General features: G+C 51.4%; 1 protein-coding gene across 2 annotated transcripts in view; it reads right to left on the bottom strand.

Annotated features, from left to right (window-relative positions):
* ESRRB (estrogen related receptor beta) overlaps positions 1-18903 on the bottom strand; it is a 234572-nt gene that overhangs the window by 33131 nt on the left and 182538 nt on the right. For both annotated transcript variants that reach the window (XM_042943870.1, XM_042943871.1), the window contains exon 3: positions 6147-6263. In XM_042943870.1, the coding sequence (XP_042799804.1) occupies positions 6147-6263 (117 nt within the window). The remainder of the gene's footprint in view (positions 1-6146; positions 6264-18903) is intronic.

Here is an 18903-nt window from a genome sequence, read left to right as displayed (position 1 = left end):
TTCTCTCTATGCCCCTCCCCCCCCCCACTTGCTCTCTCAAAATAAATAAATAAACTTTAAAAAAAAACAACAGTACTACATAAAAAAAAAAAAAGCTATTTGAAAAAAGCAAAGGCAAAATAACGTGAAACCAGAGTAAGTTACCTCTGAGGGTAAAGTTACCTCTGAGAGCACAAACAGAACCTGAAAAGGATAGTTTTTTTTTTCCTTACATTGGATGGAAGGTACCAGTATTCTTTATACTTTACGTATATTTTTGGCATGTAACAGTGTCTGCCCACTTAAATGCATTTTTTTCATTTTTCCATACCAGTAGAGTTTTAGCTGGACAAATGGCATCCCAGCTAAAGACTACAATTCCCAGACTTCCTTGTACAGGTGTCGCCATATGACCAGATTCCACCAATGGGCTGTGAATGGGAGGAACAGGTTCCATTTCTGGGTCCCATCTTTCCAATGATCTGGCTAGGCTACACTTCCTCCTGGCTGCCTGAAAAGATGCTGATAACTGGGTCCACCTTCTGTAAGAATGGCCAAGCTGCCAACCAGTCCCAGATCACCTTTGACCTCTGGACTGTTACATGAGAGATGAGAGAGGAGTACACTTCCATCCTGCTTAAGCTTCTGGTTTTTGTTTGTTTTGAGAGGGGAAGAGAATCTTTTTTTTTTTTTTTTTATAGAAGCTTAGCCTTAGCCTAACTAATATACTCTAAATATTTTTGTGAATCTACTTGATGTTTGTTTTTAAAAAAAAAAACACATTTATTTTTAAGACAGAGAGAGACAGAGTGGGAGCAGGGGAGGGGCAGAGAGAGAGGATGACACAGAATCGGAAGCAGGTTCCAGGCTCTGAGCCGTCGGCACAGAGCCTGACATGGGGCTCGTGAACCGTGACATCATGACCTGAGCCCAAGTCAGACGCCTAACCGGCTGAGCCATCCAGGTGCCCCGACGTTTACTTTTTAAGGAAAAAAGAAAATTTTTTTAAGCAGGTGGGGTAAAGAAGTGGATGTAATAAGTGGGGAAATTTTGTTGAAAAGGGGAGCACGGAAAAGTAGCAGTGAAGGGTCAATATATAGTTGTGGATTTTTTAAAATTTTATTTTATTTTTATAAAGGGAGAACAAAGTATGTTTGGTGTGTGCGATGAAAATGATCCAGTAGTGAGGAAGCGACTGATGATGCTAGAAGCAGACATGATACTCCAGGACTGAAGTCCCTGATAAAGAAGGAGAAAGAGTCAGAGCACAGGTCAGGAGACTGGCTTTTTATTTAAAAAAAAAATTTTTTTAATGTTTATTTATTTTTGAGACAGAGAGAGACAGAGCATGAACGGGGGACGGGCAGAGAGAGAGGGAGACACAGAATCGGAAGCAGGCTCCAGGCTCTGAGCCATCAGCCCAGAGCCCGACGCGGGGCTCGAACTCACGAACTGCGAGATCGTGACCTGAGCTGAAGTCGGATGGATGCTCAACCGACTGCGCCACCCAGGCGCCCCAGGAGACTGGCTTTTGACAGGAGCCGAGATCGCTCTCACAGGGGTGAAGACAGAAAACAACAGGTAGATTTGTGGATCCAGCAGCAGGTGGATAAGAAACTCCCCCACTTGCTTGTTTCTACTTTTTCGAGAAAATGGAAAGCAAGGTCATCAGCCAAGGACTGGGAAGAGATTCAAAACTCCCTTCTGGATCACAGAAGAAAATCAATTATATCACATGATGCAGAATATCTATCTCCAATCCTACTTTGTGGTACCACTCCAGGGCCTTCCCTGAAGAGTACAGAGCATGATGAAAATGGCTATGATTATGATTCCCATTTTCCAGAGGAGAAAAGCAGTCTTACAGAGGTTTAAGTAAGGCACCCAAGGAGCTGATTAGCAGTGACACTGGGGACTCACCGGGTCTGTATGGCCACTGAACCAATTATTTAATGCTCTGGCACACCCAAAGTCCTGAATGAACAGTAGTAAGATTTGGCACAGACAAGATCATCCTCTATGACTTCACTCAGTCAACATTTCCCCAGCCAGAGGTCATCGGGTCATCGTGCCTGAGTGGCCCAGACGCTTCAGGCCACATGGGAAGATCTCGTGAACCGTCAGACGTGTGCGTGCGTATGCATCTGTGTGCACGCGTGTGAGACGGAAAGCGGTCCGAGGGAGATACGGATACATATCGGCATTCTTGGGCTCTAGTTCAGAACTATTCTCCGAAGTGCTGGAGAGTTGGTTTGTCTCAGAGCACTAATGCATTTTGGAAAAGAGAAAGAATTTTTAAAGGCAAGCCATCTCTCATCCTCTTTCTTCATTCACAGGGCCAGAAAAGTGGTATTTCTGGCAGGGGCTAGAGGCAGAATACTCTATAAATACAAAGCCATTAAATCCCATGCAGCGGGAACCTGATCGGAGCCTCCTTTTAATTTCCTGACATGAGCTGGCCACTAACCCAATTACCCAGAATCCCTGGAGGAGCCCTCCGCCCTCCCAACAAGCACAAAGAGAGTGAGAGCATATTGCATGGATGTCGTCCCAGCTTTCACTGAAATCAAATATCTTTTAGAAAACACTTGGGGAAAAGGCAGGCAAGGGCTGAGGGGAGGAGGAAGTGGAGCGGGACAGGGAGTTCTGCTGGCCCGAGGCAGGTGAAGTGAGGTGAGGAGAAGGTGAAGTTCGCAGGACAGGCCTTCCAGGGAGAGCTGCTGAAAGCCCAGAGCTGTGCTGAAGCGTGCGGGCTTCCTGTGAAAGGCAGCAAATGGTTTTCCAGGTTCTTCGGCTCAGAGGCTGGCAGGCCACACCCCAGCCAGGCGGGGAAGCCCAACTATCGGGGGAGAGCCGCTCCACTGCTGTCCCGAGGGGACCTCTCATCCTGACTTTAGACCCCAGACAGGGGGCCAGCCCCAGACGGAGGTCACCCCTGAGATGCCCACCAGCGAATCCAGGAGGAAGATCAGGGCGGCCAGTATGTCTAACCTCACACGAGACCGCCTTTGAACCAACTACTCTAATAACACGCCCAGAAAGGTGACGGCTTAAAGCAATCCCACGGTGGATTTCACCAAGGAGTCATTCCACGTGGTCCCCCCGCCCCACTTGACCTGCAGGTGTCAACACCCCTGCTCCCCAGGTGAAGAAATGGAGGCCCAGGAGTGTGAGCCAGAGAGAGAACCCACACGGCAGGATTCCCTCAGAGCCAGGAGCGAGGGCGCAGGCCCCAACCCTCAACCCAGTGTGGATTTTGTGTCCGATTTCTTATGAAGAGAAAAGTCACTTTTTTTCTCTGAAAAAGCAGACTTTCACACCCTGGATTTGCTTAAAGTGAGACAGACCTGGGTACTGCCTACGTGGAACAGTCGATGATGATGATTCCAGAGCCGACGGCGGCCCCAAGGCAGGGGGGAGGCTGAGTCGCAAGAAGTCCCATCACCAGAGTTTCCCCTCTCTCCCCCACCCCCACAGGTGCTGGCCCCCAAATTACGAAGCAGTGTCTAAGGTGTTTTACTTGCGAAAAGAAAAACTGTAAAAGACAGGGGCGCCTAGGTGGCTCAGTGGGTTAAGCATCTGACTTTGGCTCAGGTCACGATATCTCGGTCTGTGGGTTCAAGCCCCGTGGCCGGTTCTGTGCTGACAGCCTGTTTTGGATTCCGTCTCCCTTTCTCTCTGGCCCTCCCGCCCCCCCACCACACACACGCTCTCTAGAACTGCTGGACAGAAGATAGGAAACAGCCTTCAGATGTGCAGGTGAGGTAGAGAGGAGGGGGAGTGGACATTCGCATCCCTTTTCCAGCCTCCTGCCACCCCCACACCTCTGCACAAGACCCAAGACCCGGGACCCCGGCCCCTGGTTCCTCCAAGCGAGGCCCACCCCAGATCCTTCAGGAGAAGCGGCTCCCAGGGAGGCTGCAGCCTGCCTCTCAGAGTCGGGCCAGAGTCTGGGGAAAGCAGAGGGAGGGCAGGGAGCCTGTGCCCGCCCCAGGGGCCTAGGCTCCTGCTCACGAGGTGGTGGGGGGACAACCAAACAAAAGCAGGAGCCGGGGCAGCTGCCAAGAGCCCCCACCTGGCAGGGGCCCAGGCTCCTCAATGAGGCACGCTCCTCCTCAGGGGGCTGGTCCCCGTGGAGCTTCTGATGGCAGGATCCCGCCAAGGCTCTGCACTGCAGGGGACAGAAACTAAATGGAGGCACTCGGCTTTGTCCGCTCCAGGAGCCTTTGTGTCATCCTGTCCCCTCTGGATTTAGAACTGCCAGCACTGGGGCGGCGTGGCGGAGGGGAGGGCTCTGCGGACAGCCCCTCCTCCTCCAGGCAGAGCTCCAGGAAGGGCCTCTCCAGGCTGGGCCCAAGGGGTGTCAGATGCCCCTTGCTGCCACCCTAGAGAGAGACCATGCAGGGGTTTCAAGTGGTGGTCCCTCCCTTTTTCCTCATCTCTCCTTCTCCTTCCCACGCTCTTCAGCTCACAATCCCGGGGTGGGGGTGGGGTGGCCTGGGGTTGGGGCAGACACAGGCTCTGGGCCCAGCTCCCCACACATCGGCAGAGACTGAGGGTGGGAAAGACCTTGAGCCCCAAGCCCTACAGGACTCAATTCTGTCATCGTTAAAATTCAGGAGCATACTAATAGCACGGCAGCTCCCCTCTGCTCCAAGTCCCCCAGATGCTGTGAAGTAAGCAATGAGAGTCCACAAACTACAACTAGAAAAGGCCACTGCACAGCTGGCCCCCGGCCTGACCCAGTGCCCTCACGCCCAGCTTCCAGAACAAGGCAGTAGCCCCCATCCCCAGGATTTATGAGCTAGCTTCTCTAAGACTTAGAAACCCTTAGGCTGGCTTCCAGCAGCCCTCGGAGGAGGAAGTCTAGAGGCCAGCACTGAAGCATACTGCTGAGGACCTCTGTGCCTCAGTTTCCTCATCTGTGAACCCCAGGATGCTCTGGAGGAACAGAAAGAGCCTGGTGTAGCAATCAGGGGACCCTGGTCAGTCACTAACTTGGGTCACACCCTACACAAGGGTATGACTCAAATCGTGTAGAATCAAAATGAACTCACCATCTTTCAGGAGGTCTAACACAGCCTACTTTTAGTCTAGAAAGAAGACTGTTCTTACTTGACCACCCCTCCCCCCCCAACGAAGCAGTTGGCATGTTTCTAAATAACTGAGCGGCTTTGCCATCTCAAAGGTGTTAAATGAAGAGGCCAACGAGAAATGTGGTTTAAAGGGCAACATGCTATGTAGACACCGGGGTAGCTGAGGAACTGCTTCAGGAGCATGTTTAGAGGTGGGCACACTGGGCCAGCTGGGGTGGTGCACGTGACGGAGACCAGAGGTCTCTTATTTCCCCAACACAGCAAGGTCCAAGTTGTCCTACTGACAAAGCATCAATTAAATTAGCGCCTTCTTCCCCAGGGATGCAGGGAGAGGAGGATGAGAGGAGCGCTGGGCTTCCAGAAGCCCCCTCTCAGGGAGGGACTACATTCGAGACCAGCCCATTCCTTTTCACTCCCAGCCCCTCCCCCATCACACAATCTTCAACACGCACCTCTTTTCCTGCCTCCTCCCCCTTCTGGAAAGGTTCCAGGGCCCAGAACCATAAAAGAGGATATGTAAGAACTTCCACCAGCTCCCTCGAAAGTTGCAGAAGGGGAGAAACAAACACACACACACACACACACACACACACACACACACGTCCCCCAAGATGGACCTGGGCAAGGGTCATCAATCTGAGCAGATCAAGAAGGAAGGGGATGAAGGAGAGCCCAGAGAAGTGTTGCCCAAATAATGAGAAGCCTACCCCTCCCAGGGTGGACCAGGGGCCTCGCCCCCAACAGGAGGGCCTTCCCCAGAGGGCCAAGCCAGCTTTCTAGGGCCCAAGTGGGGTCAGGATTTTCCAGAGGATCCTTAATGCGGAACTTCTGATGCCTGCCCCGTGTCCCCCTCAGCAGTGGGGCTGTGAGGCGGCCGTAAACCCGCGTGCAGGGTGCGTGTGAGAGAGGAAAGGGGGGCGCCCCAGGGAGCAGGGGCCCCACCTGGGATGCGTGCAGAGACTTTCCGGTCTGTGCTGCCCCGGGGGGCAGGGACACAGGGGTCCGAGACGCCCAGTGAGAAGGGACCCCGGGCCTCGGTCGGAGCACGGCGTGGCCGTGCGGGCCTCTTACCTTCCTTCAGCATCCCCACTTTGAGGCATTTCATGAAGCGGCAGGCCTGGCAGGACTTGCGCCTCCGTTTCGTGATCTCACACTCATTGGTGGCCGGGCAGCTGTACTCGATGTTTCCTGTAACCAGACACAGACAGGCTAGCCACGTGCCCTACCCGGAGCCCCGCCCACCAGCCCAAAGGCCGGATGGAGATGGACCGGCGGGACCTACGACTGCCCCTCATCCCGAGGTTTCCGTAGGGCAGTGGCTCCCACGGTGGGTGCTCGGACGTCCCTGCCACGATGTTCACGACCCTCTTAAATGCTTAGATCCCAGACCCGGAGGGCGGGGTGGGCCAGGCAGCCACAGCTTTGAAGAAGGGGAGCCCACCGCTTTGAAGGCACCACTGAGCTGGCATTTTACCCCAGGCACAGAACACCTCCTTGCGCTGACCAGAATGTCAGTGCAGGCCACCGGCCCCTATGCCCTCCAGCCGGGGGCCCCAAAGCACGGGCAAAGCCTCCTGGAAGCTCTGGCCCCCCCGGGCCCAGGGCCTGTGTTCCGTGTCCCTCTCTGCACACCCGGGCCACCGCTTGCTGACCTTGAGAGAAATCACTTTCCTCTGAGTCTCAGTCTCCTCGTCTGCAAAGCGGTGTGTAGGATCTCCCACGTGAAAGCAGGAGCAAGGGCATTAAAAATGCTAAAGCACTAGGGCGCCTGGCTGGCTCAGCTGCCAGAGCACGGGACCCCTGATCTCACGGTGGTTGGGTTCAGGCCCCTTGTTGGGCACAGAGCTTACTTTAAAAAAAAAAAAAAAGTAAAGCACTACTCAACGTGAGCCGATTACATAACCACAGCCCTACTACAGAGGGAAGTGGTGACCGTTTTCTTGTCTCGCCCCTTGAATGTATTCTAATAATGGCTACCATGAACCTGACCCATGCTCCCAGGAGGCTGTCAGCCCCACGAAGGCAAACGCTTGTGCTGTTCACCACTCAGTCTCCCGGATACACCGAGATCAGCCCCTGCCATGCAGAAGCCATGCAAGAAAAACTTGCGGAATGAGTCACCGACAGAATCCTCATGGCAATCACGCGAGGTCGGTATTGACACTGACCCCATTTTACAGGAAAGGCTGTGGCTGCCTTTCTAACACAGGGCATAGCGTCTCTCCCACGTCCTCTTACCTGCCTATAATTACTTAACAAATAGGCGTTGTGTAGCTATAAATGTGAAGAGAAAGGCAATGGGAAGGAAAGGGAGGTCCAGTGGAGTAGAAGAGAGAAAGGCAATTGGAAGGTAAAATGCAACAGTGACCCAGTGCTGTTCTGTTTTTATCTGGTCTTCTCAGCCCCTGTCCCAACTCTGGGAGGCCTGCCAGAGCCTGTGGTTTTGAGAACAGACTCTGGACTAGTGCAAACTCCCCTTGCCCACCCCCATCAGATGCCCACCTGAGGGAGCAGGGAGAAGGCTGCCATCCTAACCCTCTCCTCAGGCCCAGGGACATTCCTCCGAAGCAGGGGTGCTTGTGGGCCCACCTCGCCTAGCAAGGACACTGCCCAGCATGGAGCACCCTCTGAAAGGTCACTCCTGGCCTGAGATAGAGCTTGAAAGGTTAGTTCCAGACCTGCCTGGCCTCCGAATCCCCCCTCTCCCCCCAGCCCCATCCACATTAGCAGTTCCAACAGCTGCCTTTACTGCGCACCTGCTCCCGTGCATGATCCGCACGGGTGGTCACTCCTCACAAGGCCCCTCGGAGGTGGGCCCACCAGTGCCCCATTTCACAGGCCCAGCAACTGAGACTAGGGGGTGCTGAAATGAGTTACTGAAGGCCACACAGAGCCCCTGTGCCACCCCTGCACTCCACAAGAAGCTTGGGGAAACCAGACAGGCCCCTCCCTGTTGCCACCCCAGCAGCTGAGGTGGTCTGGAGGAAGTCGGGAGGGTGCTGTCTTCCAGAATCCCTGTGCCTCAGCCTCCCCCTGTGGCCTATGGAAAATACTGACCGTTGGATTTTCTGAGAGCCAGCAGGAACCAAGCTGTGCCCCTGACAAAGGGCTCTGAAGTCATAAAATTGTAGCGCCCCCGATTACAAGGTGAGGGCTCACAAGAGCTTTTAGAGTATTCTCAGCCTCATTTAGTACTGGGGAGGAGACATGACTTGCCTGGGGCACCTTAGATCTCCATCTCTCTACCCACCTCTTTCTGAATTCCAGCCGCCATCACCTTATCACCTTTCTCCCTCCCATTTCTTGCAGGGCGGGGAGGAGGGTCTAAAAGTCCCCCTCGGTGCAGCAGGGTGGGAGAGGGCAGGAAGGGGAAGGGATAAGGATTCTGTGAGCCCCTCCCCTCTTATCCAGCCCTAACCATTTCTTAGGTCACTCTGGCTTGTGTGGCTTCTTGGCAAATAATTTCAGTATTTCCAGAAGCACAGTAAACAGGAGAAAAACACAAATATGAATTAATTCATCCAAGTCTATCTTGGCTTAGGAGGCTCTGTAGAGTTTGGTCCCTGCCACCATCCCACCCCCACCCCTCTCTCTCCAGCCTCAATATCCCTCCCCACCCCCCCCCACTGTCCCGCATAATCATCAGTTCCTGGAACTCAGTGATAACACAGGCTTCCCGGCCTTTGTTCCAGCTGCTTAGAACAACCCCAGTAAGCTCCCTCCAACACCTCACCTGGCCCGTCTACACCTCCAGGTCCCATGGATACAGGTGCTACTCCTCACCGTCACCTGACTCCTAGACCAGCTCCTCTGGAGTCCAGGCGCTCGGCACACACAGGAGTGTGGCTCTCAGTACACGCCGAGAGCCAACACTAACAGGTGCTTCCCATGAAGCAGCTATTGGTGTGCTTTTCACATACTGCACCTTTAATTTTCCCAACAACTCTGGGAGGTAAACATCTTTTCCTCCACCTTATAGATGAGAGCAGAGTCCAGGATGAGTCAGAGCAAGGACTTGAACCCAGATGGTCTGGCTCCAGTCTTGCTCGGAACCACTGTGCAGTGAGCTCACAGGGCCCGTGGCGGCCCTGCGTTCACCTGGCAAGGCAACTCACGCAGCCTCGGGACGCCACTTGCATGCTGCTAGCCGTTCACCTTCACTGGTCTCGGCTGCACAGCCAACCTGTCATCCCTTGAAGGAGGACCGATCCCAGGTTTGGAGGGGCTGTCGCTCCAGCGGGGGGTCAAGGAATGCCTGCGATTTGGCACTGGTGCTCTCCCAGGACAAGAGGGTTGAGCATTAACAACAAGGATAGAACGATGTTCCTGACCCTGCGTGTGCGTGTGCGCGTGCGCGTGCAAGAGAGAGAGTTCTGATTTTATTTATTTATTTTTGTTCCTTTCAATTTGTTTTATGGCCCTAGCGGCTGGCCGCCAGAAAGCCAGGCTGCTGGCCTTGCCTTGTAATTTCTGTAAGTGCCTCCTCGATAAAGTGATGAGATTAATTCATCAGAATTTCTGTGGTCTCTGGAGGGCAGTCTAGGAGAGCTCAGGAGCAGGGAGGGGCATCTGTGGAACACACACACATACACACACACACACTCACCACCAGCTGAAGCCTGGCAGGTTTGGAGGTGGGCCCTCATAGGACAAGGACCTAGCCAATGGCTAGCATCAACTCAGAGTTCTAACACAGGAGTGTGCCCAGGACAGACACAGGGAGACAGTACTTCAGGTCACCTAACTTCTCTGGGCCCACTTCCTCATCTGTAAAATGGGCATATAGCACATGCCCGTCTTACAAAGTTGCGTGATACAGGGTCAGAAAGCACGCACAGGGCTCAGCAGAGTCAATGTGTGGGCAAGCAAGGACTCAAGGCTGCGGTGCCTATTTTTACACGCAGGCAGTGCTGCCAGGGTAAATTCAGCAGAAGACTCCGGGTAAGTCTTTGACGTGAGGCCAGCCACCCATTCTGACATTTAAGAACACTAAGACTGGCGACCTCCGAGTTGGTGCGTCCGCACCTGTGGTAGGGAAGGGAGGAAGGAATGCTCAGAGCCTGACCTGGACTTCTGCGTGACCTCTGGCCTCGAGGCAGAGGGGAAATCCCCACCATCAACTCCTTTGATCCTGTGCCCCAGGAAGGAAACCCCAAGGGCGTCACCATCAGCTGTCTCTGAACAGCTGCAGGGAGTGGGCAGTCCTCTCCCGGGGCTCAGGGGCTCAGGGCTGGGGCCGCAGAGCTTAGACAGGGGGCTCCTGGGGGACGCATGTCTCAGAGGCGGCTGGCTAACATCGGAGCCCGAATGGCCGCCATTTTAGGTCACTGCCGTGGAAGGGCTGGGCCAGTAGTCACTTGGCTCCACTTCCCTATCTATCTCACTTCTGGGGGACACAGACTATCTCCTTCTGTGGGGCCCACTGTCCTCAACTGTCCACCCTTCCCTCTTCCTTACCTCCTAGCTCCATGATCACATTCGTGCCACTGGCCTGGGCTATCACGTACTTGGTAAGGATGAGCAGCAAGAGGCAGGGCCTGTGCTCACACCCTTTCATCCATCTGCCTGCTGGGTATTTTCACCTGCAAGTCCCTACGGTTCCTCACACCTCCTCAGCTGAACCCATCCTTACCCAGCCGACTCCTCTCATTGTGCTCCTTGTCTCAGCAAAACGATCACTAAACCGCCCCTACCCCCATCCCCACCTAGATCAGAAACTGAGGCGCAGCCTGGATTCTTCCCTCTCCTTTATTCCTTTAAGGTCCTTCTCATCCTACTTCATTCACATTTTGTCCCTCCTTCCCCTATGGCCACCGCTCATCAGTCCCCACACTCACCTCCAGGCACTAGCCTCCTCTGTCTCTAGTTCCCTTTCCAGTCTGACCCCCACACTGCCCCTGGAGGGACGTTAATAATCTTTCTGTGCAAAACTCCATCATGGCACATCCCCTGTCTGCACACACATCCCACAGCCCGATAAATGGCAGCAAGGGGCGGGAACTGCCACAGGAGAATGAACAAAGTAAAACCCAAAATAGCCAAAGATGACAAGCCATCGCTTCTCTGCCTTTGGGCTAAGATCAAGTGTAGTATCTAGATGACAAGCCATTTGTACTGCAGAGCCTCAGAAAGCCTCAGGCACCGAAGGCTTGAGATACGGCAGAAGATGTGGTGGGCTTTGGGGCCACAAACTGGGGAATTTGCGGGGAGGACTTGGCTACCATTCCACGTGGCCATCTAGAAGTCCTCCACAACCCACCCAAGAGAAGCCAGCTTCATCTCTGGAGGCTGTGAGCAAGTTAAGTTCTGGACTCAAGGACCCACTCTACTTCAGGCAGAAGGGAAGCTGAAGCTAAAACTAGGATGCCTGAACAGTGGGACCACCCAGCCCACCCCAAGCCCACTCCCTGAATCCTAGCAGTCTGCACACTCCACACCCCACCCCAAGATAGGAATTTGTAGGGTTCTTCTCTGGGAGAATGCACAGCATCAGAAAGAAGTCCAGCAGATGAAGATCAACCAAGGGAATGCTCCTTCTACCCTCTTTATCCTTATTTGCATTTAAGACAGACAGCCGAGGATTACCAATACATTTTTAAACCTCACAAAGCAATAATCAACATACTATCAACTTGAGAAGAAAAAAAACCACACTGCATTCATGAAACAAGAACAGCATGCAATAAAAAGTTTAAAATGTATAAAATGGAGCTCCTAGAAATTAAAAATATGAAAGTCACAAAAGATTCAGAAGAGCTGAGGAGCTGCTACTCCAGAACAGAACAAAAAAATCCAAGAAATGGACGAGACACTAGAAAAGATGTAAGAATTAGACAACGGATCCTAGAAGCTCCGCATCAACCATCACAAGTTTTTAAAAGAGAAAAAGGTGGGACAGGAGGTCGTCATGAAGGCAGAAACTGAAGAAGGGAGGGAGGGGGTGGAGGGTGGAAATTTCTAAGACCTGAAGAATATGAGTTTACAGACAAAAAGTCCTGCTGAAAGCCCAGCAGAATAAGTGAATAAAGATCTGGATAAAATTACAGAGGTGGAAAACAAATTAGTAGCTGCCAGGGATCAGGGAGAGGAGAGCACGGGCGGTGGTTATGGTATAAAAGGGTAAAGCCAAAGCTCTTCTGTATCTTGACTGTGGGATGGTCACAGGAGTCCATGAAGTGATACAACTGCATAAACTACACACACACACACACACACACCCAGAGTGTGTACAACCGGTAAAATCTGAATAAGGTGGGCAGATTCCATCAATGGCAATTGCTGATTGTGATACTGTACTGTAGTTACGCAAGATGTTACCTTCGGGGCAAACTGGGTGAAAGGTATTCGGGATCTCTCTGCATCATTTCTTAAAACTGGGTGTGACTCTTCAATGATCTCAAAACAAAAACACGAAAAAATAAATAATAAAAAGACCTACAACACAGAACAGAGGCTTGCGTCGTAAAATTTCAACCAGAGAGGGCAAAGAAAGAAAAGATTCTAAAATTTTTCCGGGAGAGTAACAAAAAACAAGTCAAATATGGAGGATGGAGAATAAGACCGGCCACCATATCTGAAACCATAAGGGGAAAAAGTCCGACACACACACACACACACACACACACACACACACACACACACCTGTGTGCATCGCCACTTTTTTTCGCTTTGGCACTCATCATGTGACTTCATTTCTTTATCTGCTTTGTTCACTGAAGTTTCCCCAGCACCCAGAACCGTGTGCGGGAGTATGAGGTCTCTATATACAGTCTCTAAATGATGACTCCAACTTCTTGCCGACAGCACCAGAAACTAAGAAAAGGAGCAGCGGTGTCATGGCGGGGGGGGGGGCAGGGGTGGTGGGATAGAATCACTTAAAGCCAGAATTTTAAACCAAGCCAAGATAGAAATCTCGGGGGTGAGGTGAAGGAATGAGTAAGGATATTTCCCTGCTTCCAAGGCGTCAACAATTTTACCTCCCCTGCGCCTTTCCAGCACGTGCTCCCCCCAAAATGGAGGAAGCAAAAAGAGGAAGAGGCAGAATCCAGAAAACAGGGGATCCAACCCAGGAGAAGAGTCAAGGACAAGTGGAGAAAGGACTAGCAGGAAGCAAAGACATTTAACCAAAAATTGTGAGGTAACCGTATTCTGACAATGGGAAGACTGGAAATGTGTGTGGTTGGATGGGTTGTATAATTGGAACAAATTCTTCATTGTCCATAACAGGAAGTCAAGAAATAATGCCCAAATTGCCAACTCAGTAAACATAGCTGTAAAATCACATTAACAACTAAGAAGATGAACGCTAGAAGTTTTTCTTAAAGGGCTAACTTTGGATCATGAAGGGAGGAAAGAGAATATATGTGAAGGGCCAAGGACTGTCACTTTTCATTAGGAGACTTACTTACATTTCTATCATACTTTTTTAAACTGCGTGCACACATTGCTTGGATAAAAAGCTAAAAGTTACCTTAAGAATTAAGTTTAAGAAATTGTCCAACAGCTCCTTATCACATAAAGAATGAAATCTAACCTCCAGGGCAAAGCCTACCAGGCTCGTTATGATCTGGCCAACTCTGACCTGTCCGTCCTCATTTTCCTCAACCTGGGCCCTAAGGTGGTAGGTTCCACTAATACCTTTGGGGCCTCCGATCCCTCTCCTACCTCCCTCCACCTGAAACCCTTCCTGGTAAATTCTCCCACAACCTTGAACCTCAGCTCATGATACCGTCTTCCCTTCTGCCCTGGGTAGGTTCACAAGCTCCTTCCTGTTTGCCCCCATAGGTCACACCCACCACCTTCCACTTGAAGCAGCCAGCTGGGTGTTGCAGAATCAGGATTTCGTGTGTTGTCCTCCTTCTGAGCTACGTGCTTCCTGGGGATAGAGGTTACTGGGTCTCTCTCACTTTTGTATCTCAAGTACAAAGCAAATAAATCGATGGGGTGCCCAGGTGGCTCAGGTGGTTGAGCATCCAACTCTTGATTTCGGCTCAGGTTGTGATCTTCTGGTTTGTGGGTTCAAGCCCTGCGTCAGGCTCCTTGCTGATGCAAAGCCTGCTTGGGATCCTCTCTCTCCTTCTCCCTCTCTCTCTCTGCCCCTCCAGTGCACGAGTGTGCTCTCTCTCTCTCTCCCAAAATGAATAAAGAAACTTAAAAAAAAAAAAAAAAAGCAAATAAATTGAAAGCAAAACCTCCACTTAGAGAATCCTAGAACTCAGCAGTGATCTGTCAGTTGTCAAATCCAACAGCCTGTTCCAGGCCCCCTATCCTGGTCCTTCCCAATGCAGAGAACACCTAGCTCTTAAGATTTCCTCTCCCTTCCCTCTGCAGGGACTCTCACAAGGTCTCGGATCAGTTCTCTATTCACCACATTGACGCCAAGGTGCTTCCGGTGGTAAGAGTGCATCATTATTCTATGTAGCATCAAGAAAGGAAGCAATTCTGCCAATCAAACTACAACTGTGCTTCCTTGCCACTAGCATTTCCGTGTGTGTTCGCATTAAAAGATCTCTTTGAGATTTACTTAGAGATATGATCGTACAGCATCCTTGTGCATACACGGAAGAGAAAATAGAAGAAAAACAAATCAAAAGGGTCGCTAAAACTTCTCCAAGTGCAATTCTCCTGAAAGATTCTTGATCAAAGTCATTGTTTTTGTGTTTTCCCACAGAATCGTCCTCTCTGCCAATAAGGGAGCCAACCATGCTGTGCTTCTGAAGAATGTCCATTATCATCTCGGGGGTTACCTCCCAGGTCACTGGCCCCTTTCTGCAGGTTCTGATGTGCATGTGAGGGCAGGGTCAACCACATGGAGTAACCAGCACATAGCCCAATTCAGAGAGGTGGGGGGGTGGGCAGTGCATGTTGAAACTGACGCAAGATGGTACTTCTCAGTCTCCTTCCAAGGCTCTTACTTCCTTTCCCTTCACTAGGTCCTTCCTCTTGCCCCCCACCCCCCACCCCCACCCCTGGCCCCTCTCCTTCAGAAAAGCTTTCTCTAGAAAAAACTCTCCTGGAGGGCATGTTGCATCAGATGGCTTTGCCCCACCCCCCACAGTCTCAGATTAGCAACCTGGGTGGGGCTGGAAATTTGTATTTCCAACAGGTTCCCAGGTGCTTCTCCTCTGGGGACCACACTTTGCGAACCACTGCTCTAGAGGATCTCATTAGATCCCCAAACCCCACTCAGCTAACACTCTGGAGCCCTAGGCCCCGAGTTCCAACTCTCCAGAGTGAAACCTGTGAACTGATCAAACTCAACATGTCCCAAACTTTGTCCATTGCCCCAACCCCTTGCTCCTGGCCTATCCTTCTCCCACTAGGAATATTCTTCTTTCTTGGTTTCCTTGCTGTCAAATAACCTCGCCAGCCCCCTAGCAGCCTACATTTGAAACCTAAGGGGCAGTCTCAACCCAGCCACTGTTCATTTTATACTGAATCCACTTCCAGAAGTTTCTCAAGTCCAACCTCTCCTTTTAACCCTTCTGCCACTGCTGGCTTGGATGCCTCCAAATGGATGGGCTATGAGAATCCGCTTCCTAACCGGACTGCCTGCCCCTAGACTCTCCCATGTCCAGACCATCTTCCCCGAATTACCTTGCCAGAATTAACTTGCTAAAATGAGATCTCATTAATTCTCTGCTCAAAAACCTTCACTGGCTTCCTGTTGCCAAGCACAAGCAGCAAAAACAATTATTATCTATTTAAGAGTTATATGCCAGGCACTAAACTAAAAACTTCACGTCCATGACTCATTTGATGTCTGCAATCTGCAATGACGTTCCAGCACCAGAAACTGCTTATCAGCCCCATTAGTCCCATTTCATTGACTGGGAAATTAAAGCCCAGAGAAACTATGTAACTTTACCAAGCTGACCAAGAAAGAAATTGTCAAATTGGGATTCTAAGACAGGTCACACACCCTCGAATCTTGGTGTTACTCTATACTCTTCCTTCACAAAGCCTCCGAAGCCTGTGCCATCCAGCCTCCCGCTGCTTTCCCCACCAGCCCGTCCTCTGCCACCGAGCCCCACCCCCCCCCCCCCCCCACCCCTCAGCAGAGCACATCTGCTCCTCTGGGCCCCTGACTCCTGTTCTTTCTGCCAGGCATGCTCACCTTTCCCTCCTGTTTGCATGGAATTCCTCGGAGATGCCCTCAACCCACCCGCCCCAGGCTCTGTCTCACCTGACTTGCACTCTGGCTGTGATGTGGTCTTTCTCTCATTTCCCCCAGTGCCCTGCAGACAGCAAACTGTTTGCAGGTTTCATTGACTCTTTTCGTACAGATGAGGAAACTGAGACCAGACGACACAAGTCCCTGCCCAAGGTCAGCCGGCTGGTCAGTAGCCGGGCTGGGATAGCGACCTGGTCCCGACCCCCACTCACTCCTAGCTCTGTCTCTGCAGCCCCCCTTGCCTCGTGTCCCGTGGGATCCCCGGCCTCATTCTCCAGGACAAAAGGCCTGGAGGTGGTCCAAGGCAGGATAACCCATCAATCATCTCCCTGCCCCTTCCTTGGGGAGTTTCCTTCCAAGTCTGCATCTGGGCCCCTGGTGAACAAACAGAAGCAGCGCCTGCCAGGCCTTCTTTCTTACTTGCTCTCATCTGAAGTCACAGACCCAGGAGCTGCTCCAGGGGCCTCCTGGTGACCTGCTAAGTTGGCCTCATGCCCTGGGGACGTAGGGAGGGCTACAGGGTGGCTTTACCCTTCCCTCAGCAATGTGCGTTCATTTATTTATCAGTGGCTTCCACTCCTAGAAGAAAATCCAAGTACAGCATGCACCAAGCCTCCCCCCACCACCCAGACCTGGGACTTGGCCAGCCTCCCCAGCCCCATCTCCTTCCCTGTCTCCCTCACTCACACCAGCCACACTGGCCCTCTTTCTGGTCCTGAAGCACATCAGCTGTTTCCTCCACCTGGAGCATTGGCCCCAGGATTCTTCCACATGCTTTGCCTTATCTTAGAAGTCATCTTCTCAGCATGGCCTTCCCGATCTTCTGTCTAAATTAGACCCCTCTCGTCTCATCATTGGCTCTTCTCTTTCACAGCACCTGCCTCAAGTCTGTCATGATGCATCTTTACCCGCTATCGTGTTTTCTGTCTGTCTTCCCCCCAGACGGCAACCCCACGGGGTAGGGGCCCTTGATCCACTCTCAACCCAGCTCCCAATACGGTGGTTGCGACTCAACCAATATTCAACAAAGAACTGAGTAACGGCTTCATAAGCTCAAGCGTGAGGCAGGCGTGTCCCCCAAACACTGTCCTTTAGAAAAGAAGTCACTTAATATCTGAGACTTTGTGACATCTCAGAACAGAGGTGCTATGTCCACCACCTTATATCGACCAACTGCTCCAAGACCTCAGTCAATGCTCATCGTCCAACTGAATCAGTAACAAGGGGGTAAAGAGACTTCACACAAATTTAGTTATTCCCGGGAATCTGACCTCACATGTTGAGTGTCAAAAGCAGTAGAGTACCTCATACACTGTGGAAATCGTGCTTATACATCGACACAAATAGAAAAGAACTGCTCTGATGGTCTAGGAACTATACTTACAGCTCCAAAATGACATTTTTAGAAGCACACACATACTCCTAAAGTTTTAAGTAACTAAGACAGGAGTAAAGACAGGGTGCTCTGAAACACTGTTGAATGACTCAGGAAGTGGCCCTAGAAAAGGCAAAGACACTTTAGTCAAAGGTCTGTGTGACAAGTTTGATAACTTCGCTTCACAAAATGTGAAAAGAGGGACACCTGGGTGGCTCAGTCAGTTAAGCGTCCGACTTAGGCTTAGGTCATGATCTCGCCATCCGTGAGTTCAAGCTGTGTCGGGCTCTGTGCTGACAGCTCAGAGCCTGGAGCCTGCTTCAGATTCTGTATCACCTTGTCTCTCTGCCTCTCCCCTGCTCATGCTGTCTCTCTCAAAAATAAAAAATAAACATTAAAAAAATAATAATAAAATATTTAAAAAAGCAAAACGTGAGTAGAAAAAAGTTTTTCAAAAAATATGGTATTTTTACATAATGTGATTTGAAGTATACAAGTTTAACTAAAATTAACACATTGCTTTAAGTAGACATTTGACTATTTTATCTAGATCCCTGCAAGTTTCCATAGGCAAACTGGCCAAACTAGTTTGTCCTTGTGGGGAATACGGGGGATCGCTTTGGGGGACCACCTTTCATGTGGACACACGGAGAACTTCCTAGGCACCAGGCACTGTGGGAGAACATGGGGTTTGGTGAAAATCAAAGTAAACGTAACCCCTGTTCCCTAGGAACTTATCATCTCCCTGGGGACCCAGTCAGATCATGGCAAGAACCATGCAGTATGGTAACTGTTATCGATGTGCTGGCAGAAGGTATTCAGGAGCACCCAGGAGGGGCGCTATCTATGTCAGATGAGAGGGCTCGGAAGTGGAAAAAGGCTTCCCCAGAGGAAACGCCAGCTATCTGGAGACCTAAGGACAAAAGTAGGGCCTGGAGGTTGGGGGAGGCAGAGTAAGGAGGAGAATGTATACAAAGTCTAGAAAGTGATGGCGTGTGATGAGGTCTGGGAACTGGAAAACAGAGCAGTCAGGCGGACCCGCAGCCCACTAGGGAGCATGGCAGGGGATAAAGTTACCAGGACAATGTGGGGCAATCCCCGAGGACATCCTCAATCATGCTCTGGAGCCATGGCTTACCCATAAGCAAGACAGGAGACCGACACGTTCAGACATTGGCTCAGAAAGGTCTCCCAGGCAGCACAGAAGAAAACAGACTGGGAAGGGGCGATCCTGGCAGCCAGGAGACCAGACTAGAAGCCACAGTGGTCGGTGGTGGCCC

This window comes from Panthera leo, chromosome B3 (assembly GCF_018350215.1).
Source record: "Panthera leo isolate Ple1 chromosome B3, P.leo_Ple1_pat1.1, whole genome shotgun sequence".
Lineage (NCBI taxonomy): Eukaryota > Metazoa > Chordata > Mammalia > Carnivora > Felidae > Panthera > Panthera leo.
The sequence above is the reverse complement of the archived record's forward strand: the minus strand, read 5'-3'. Positions and strand labels throughout refer to the sequence as shown.